The 4925-nt window shown below is 38.7% G+C and overlaps 1 protein-coding gene across 1 annotated transcript; it reads right to left on the bottom strand.

The window, feature by feature from the left end:
* Window positions 1-277: 277 nt before the first annotated feature.
* Window positions 278-3834, bottom strand: LOC114284477 (uncharacterized). The gene is made up of 5 exons (XM_082908118.1): window positions 3383-3834; window positions 2671-3142; window positions 2445-2568; window positions 1293-1878; window positions 278-440 (listed from the first exon to the last, which is right to left on the bottom strand). The coding sequence occupies exons 1-5, from the start codon at window positions 3832-3834 to the stop codon at window positions 278-280; spliced, it is 1797 nt and encodes a 598-aa protein (XP_082764244.1).
* Between the last annotated feature and the right edge of the window lie 1091 nt (window positions 3835-4925).

The following is a 4925-nucleotide window of genomic DNA, read 5'->3' as shown; positions in this document are numbered from 1 at the left end:
TAGGTTCAGTCCAATCCATCAGCAGCCTTATCACACCTCAGTTGATGCATCTCCTGATCCAAAACTTCTAGCATCCCATGACACACCAGTAGCAGAGCAGGAATACAGAGCAGAAATACCAATAACAGAGCATAAATACCAAAAAAAAACTAGAATTCACTCTTCACCTCAAGCTGTGCCTGACTAGAAACCATCCCCAGCCTAACACCTCCACTACTTCACCCCAGAAGTTCACTTAGCAGCATCATAACTTCTCTACTTTATACACTAGTACCCATCACTTAATACATCGCCTGATCTGTTGTAAGTTTGAAACAAACTGATTAATTGAATAATATCTTCCCACCATATTTGATTTCAACCACATGGCCACCCTAACCTTGATAATCTCACATAGATCTTCATTGTTGGGCTGAACCTCATTGAAGATGACATCATTTCTGTGCTTCCAAATAGACCAAAAAATTGTTACAGGAATTGCTTTCCATATCTGTAATTCCCCTTTTTTAAACTTCCAGCCACTTCACCAATGAAGCAGCCCTTCCACTGTACCAGGCACTACCCATTCCATTCCCCACCATTTGATTATGCTAGACCATATATTCCACACAAAATGATAGTGCAACATTATATGATTTAATGACTCCTCCTCTGTTCCACACAGAGCACATAAAAATCCCACTCTTGGATCAACAACCCAATCTTATGTAGAAAATCCATTGTTTTTATTCTCTCTTTCCATACCAACCAAGCAAAGAACTATGTTTTTGGAGCTGCTACATTGTTCCAGATCAAACTAGATAGCCTTTGCCTAGATCCAGTAAGCTGCGTACACTAGTTGAAAACTGATTTAACACTGAAACACCTAGAACAATCAGCATTCCACTTGATGTTATCCAAAATTTCCAGGCACAGACTTGGTCCTGAGCCTAATTCCTCTTTCAACTTTCTTAACTCCTGCTCCTCCCATGCCAGTAAAAGTCTTCTAAAACTAAAAACTCAATCATTAATGTTACATTTTCTATCCACCATGTCTTTTAGTGATACCCCTTTATCAATGGAAATGCTAAAAAGTCTTGGATATTTATCCTTCCAATAAAGCCTGCCCAGCCACGCATCCTCCCAGAACTTAATCCTACTCGCACTCCCAACTCTGATTTCAACATTTTCCATGAAAAAAATTAAAGAGCCTAGTATTAAAATGAACTACTGATAGTATATCACTCCAGATCCTTGAACTATTACAATCAACCATATGAAAAGGGAACCATCTCCTACCTTCAGCACCTTACCTTCTACAAATTAGAATCTTCCATAGTGCATCATCTTTAACCCCGAATCTCCACCACCACTTGGCCAATAGACTCTCATTTACTGTTTTAATGTCCCTGATACCCAGGCCTCCAAGATTCTTACTCACTGTAGCTTCCTCCCACTTCACTAAGTGTAACTTTCTCTTCAGATCAGAGTCACCCCATAAGAATGCTGATTGTATCTTATCAATCTCCTTGGATACTCTTTGAGGTATCTTAAATAAGGACATGTAATAAACTAGCAGGTTGGAGAGCACATATTTAATTAGTGTCACTCTACCAGCAAATAAGAGCACTATTCTCTTCCATCCAAATAATTTTTCCTTGAACTTGTCCACCACAGGTTTCCAAAATTTCTTTCTTCTAGGATTAGCCCTTAAAGGCATACCCAAGTACTTAAAAGGAAGTGTTTGACTTGCGCAATTTAGTCTTGAAGCAAACATAGCAATTGTAGCCTTATTAATCCCCACTCCACTGGCAACACTTTTGTGATAATTAATCTTTAGCCCAGAAACTACCTCAAAGCATCTTAAAATTCTCTTCACATTTGAGACCTCTACCCAATCTGCCTCACAAAATAAGACTATGTCGTCAGCAAATTATAGGTGAGATAACTTCAATCCTTTATCACCAATCATGATCAATTTTATCAATCCTATTTCTCTGGCTCTTGATAACAACATATTCAACTCTTCAGCTACGATAATGAACAAAAATGGAGAGATTGGATCGCCTTGCCTTAACCCTTTTTGGGGACACACTTCCTCGGATGGAGAGCCATTAACTAGGCAAGATACTGTAGTTGAACTTAGGCAAGACCTTATCCATTCCACTCATTTGGTCTCAAACCCAAACTTGCCGAACATATCAAACAAAAAACTCCAATTTACTGTATCATAAGCTTTTTTAAAATCAAGTTTTAAAATTAACCCACTTTTCTTGGATCTTTCCACCAGTCTACCACTTCATTTGCTACTAATATCCCATCCAGTATACTTCTCCCACTCAGGAATGCAGACTGTGTTGAGTTAATGATACTTGGTAATACTTGTTTTAATCTACTAGCTAAGACTTTTGATAGAATCTTGTACATGGAATTTATGAGACTGATTGGTCTATAATCTTGGATACTTGTTGGGTTTTCCTGCTTAGGAATTAAAGATACAAAAGAAGCATTTAGGCCCTTCACCAGCTTCCCATTCTCATGAAAATCTGCCATAAATTTGAGAATATTATCGTTTATTATCCTCCATCCCTTTTGGATGCAAATCAAGTTAAATCAGTCAAGTCTAGGGACTTTATTCCCATCACACTCCTTAATAACAACCTATACTTTTGATTCAGAAAACTCTTTCACCATCAACTCAGCTAGATAGGGTTGAATTGACCTAAAAGCTCCACCAAGCTTTGGTCTAACCCTCAAAGCTTCTGCAAATGCCTCTCCAAAGTACCTTGCAATTTCCCGTTTCATTTCTTGAGGATTATTGTAAGAAGTACCCTTGATTATGATTGAATCCATCAGATTTCTACTCAACCTCTTTGTAGCCATAATGTGGAAATACATAGTATTTTTATCTCTTTTTAAAGCCCAGTTTACTCTGGATTTCTGCACCCAGATCCATTCCTTCATTTTTCTCAGCTTCCAAATCTCCCCTTTAACCTCTCTTCTTCTGGATATTTCAATATCATTCAAAGGCCTTTCCTCAGCAGCCAAGTCTAATGCATGCATTGCATCCTTTGCCTCTTTGAGCTTGTATTCAACATTCCCAAACACTTCAATATTCCATACTTTCAGTGCTTCCTTTAAGGCTTTCAGTTTAACCTTTAATCTAAATTTAGCCCATCAATCCACCTGAGTATTTTTCGAAACTGATTTTACTTTAGCCAGAAAGGTAGGGTGGAGAACCCAAACATTTAAAAACCTAAATGGTTTAGGCCCTCAATCCCTCTCATCCTCCATTAATAATATTAGACTGTGGTCAGATAATGACCTAGGAAACCCTCACAATTTGAAACTAAACCATTCTAACCATTATGGGCTAACTAAAAATCTATCCAATCTACTCCACCTCTCATCTTCTTGAGAGTTGCACCACGTATACTTCCTCCAAATCATTGGGACATCCACTAACTCCAATGTATTTATAAAATCATTGAACTCATTCATTCCATCATCTCTCCTAATACAGCCTTTTCTTTCAGCCACTGATCGAACTTCATTAAAATCTCCCCAAATGCACCATGGTTTGGGAAACTTAGGCTTAAGATTACCCAAAATTTCCCATAAATTCCTTCTCATACCCCTATCATTGGGTGCACAAACATTTACAACCACACATTCAATTACATTATACATTTTACCCGAGAGGATGATACAATTTTTGTTATTGTAACAGTCAATCAGGGCAAACACCTTAGGCCTCCATACATAAAGCAACCCTCCAGCACTTCCTTCAGCATCGATTGCCATAAAACCAACCAACTCTTCTGGCCACAGTGATTTGACAAATAACTTTGTCATTTCTGATCTTTTTGTTTCTTGAAACAAGACCATGTCAACCTTTCTCTACCTTATGAACTCTTTTATTCTCATTCTCTTCTCAATCCTACCTAACCCTCTGATATTCCACGATACTATCTTCATTACAAAAATATTGTTACTCCTACTTCTCTAAAAATGCTCCTTCAAGCACATACCCTCATAGTCCTCTTTGGAGCCTGGGACCTATCATTTCTTTCCATTGTAATCATTTTCTCTGCCACCTCTCTTTCCTTACCTTCAAAATCCACTCCCAGAGCTTTCCCAATATGGATTGTAGCTTGAGCTTCATTTAGCAAATACTAATGATATCTTTTCTTCCTTCTTCTGTTATGATTGTTTGTTTGTGACACTGAAGAAGAGAGAGCCACTGCTGCTGCCCTAAAAATTGCCCCTCTTCGAAAACCATACCTGGACCATACCTTGTTTTTTCTCAGTTTTTTTTTCCTTTGCAACTCACAACTCATCTGATCTTCACCGTTGTATCTACTCAGTAGTTCTTGGTTTCTATTGAGCACTCTTCTTTGTTGTATTTCTGCCTCATCTTGATTTAGTCGCCCCTTTGATCCCATTGGGCCTACAATCTCCCCAATAGATAGCTGGGCTGGTGATTAATATCTTTTGATTTGGGCTTCATCCTGTTTCCCTTCACCTCTTCTTCGGTTCAGACCACCAATTAGTCCCTTGAACACCGCCTGGTCCAACACTGCATTTAAATTAATGCTGGGCCTGGGTGGATCAGAGTTGCTTATGCTCTTCATAAAACCCATTGAAGGCCCACACTCTGAAACTCTTCTACTTCCCCTGTTATTGTTCTTAATCAATACCTTGTGCATGCGTATCTCTTTTCCCAGACTTGTCTCAGCTGCTATTGGGTTTCCCACTTTGTAGCATGTCTCATTTACTATTGACAAAGCAAATGAACTGCCACTGCTACCCTTCTTTAACATACCATGCCCTTCCCTATGATCATGTGCCATATCATCATTGTCATCCACTTCATCCTCTGATGCATCCACGTCAACTTCATCTTTCTCGTTTCCATCTTCCATGTCTGCACCTTGAGCTTCATT

The sequence above is a fragment of the Camellia sinensis genome, chromosome 15 (genome assembly GCF_055761805.1).
Source record: "Camellia sinensis isolate YWXY chromosome 15, ASM5576180v1, whole genome shotgun sequence".
NCBI lineage: Eukaryota > Viridiplantae > Streptophyta > Magnoliopsida > Ericales > Theaceae > Camellia > Camellia sinensis.
Note: the sequence above shows the minus strand (reverse complement) of the source record. Positions and strands in the feature narration are given on the sequence as shown.

What these genes read in the sequence shown, in the direction of transcription:
- LOC114284477 (XM_082908118.1), bottom strand. Translation starts at nt 3,834, where the DNA reads ATGACAAAGTTATTTGTCAAATCACTGTGGCCAGAAGAGTTGGTTGGT. An exon ending in AACTCTCAAGAAGATGAGAG is followed by an intron (nt 3,143 to 3,382) that starts GTGGAGTAGATT and finishes GGCTAAATTTAG; the next exon opens with ATTAAAGGTTAAACTGAAAG. An exon ending in TAAGCAGGAAAACCCAACAA is followed by an intron (nt 1,879 to 2,444) that starts GTATCCAAGATT and finishes TTTGTGAGGCAG; the next exon opens with ATTGGGTAGAGGTCTCAAAT.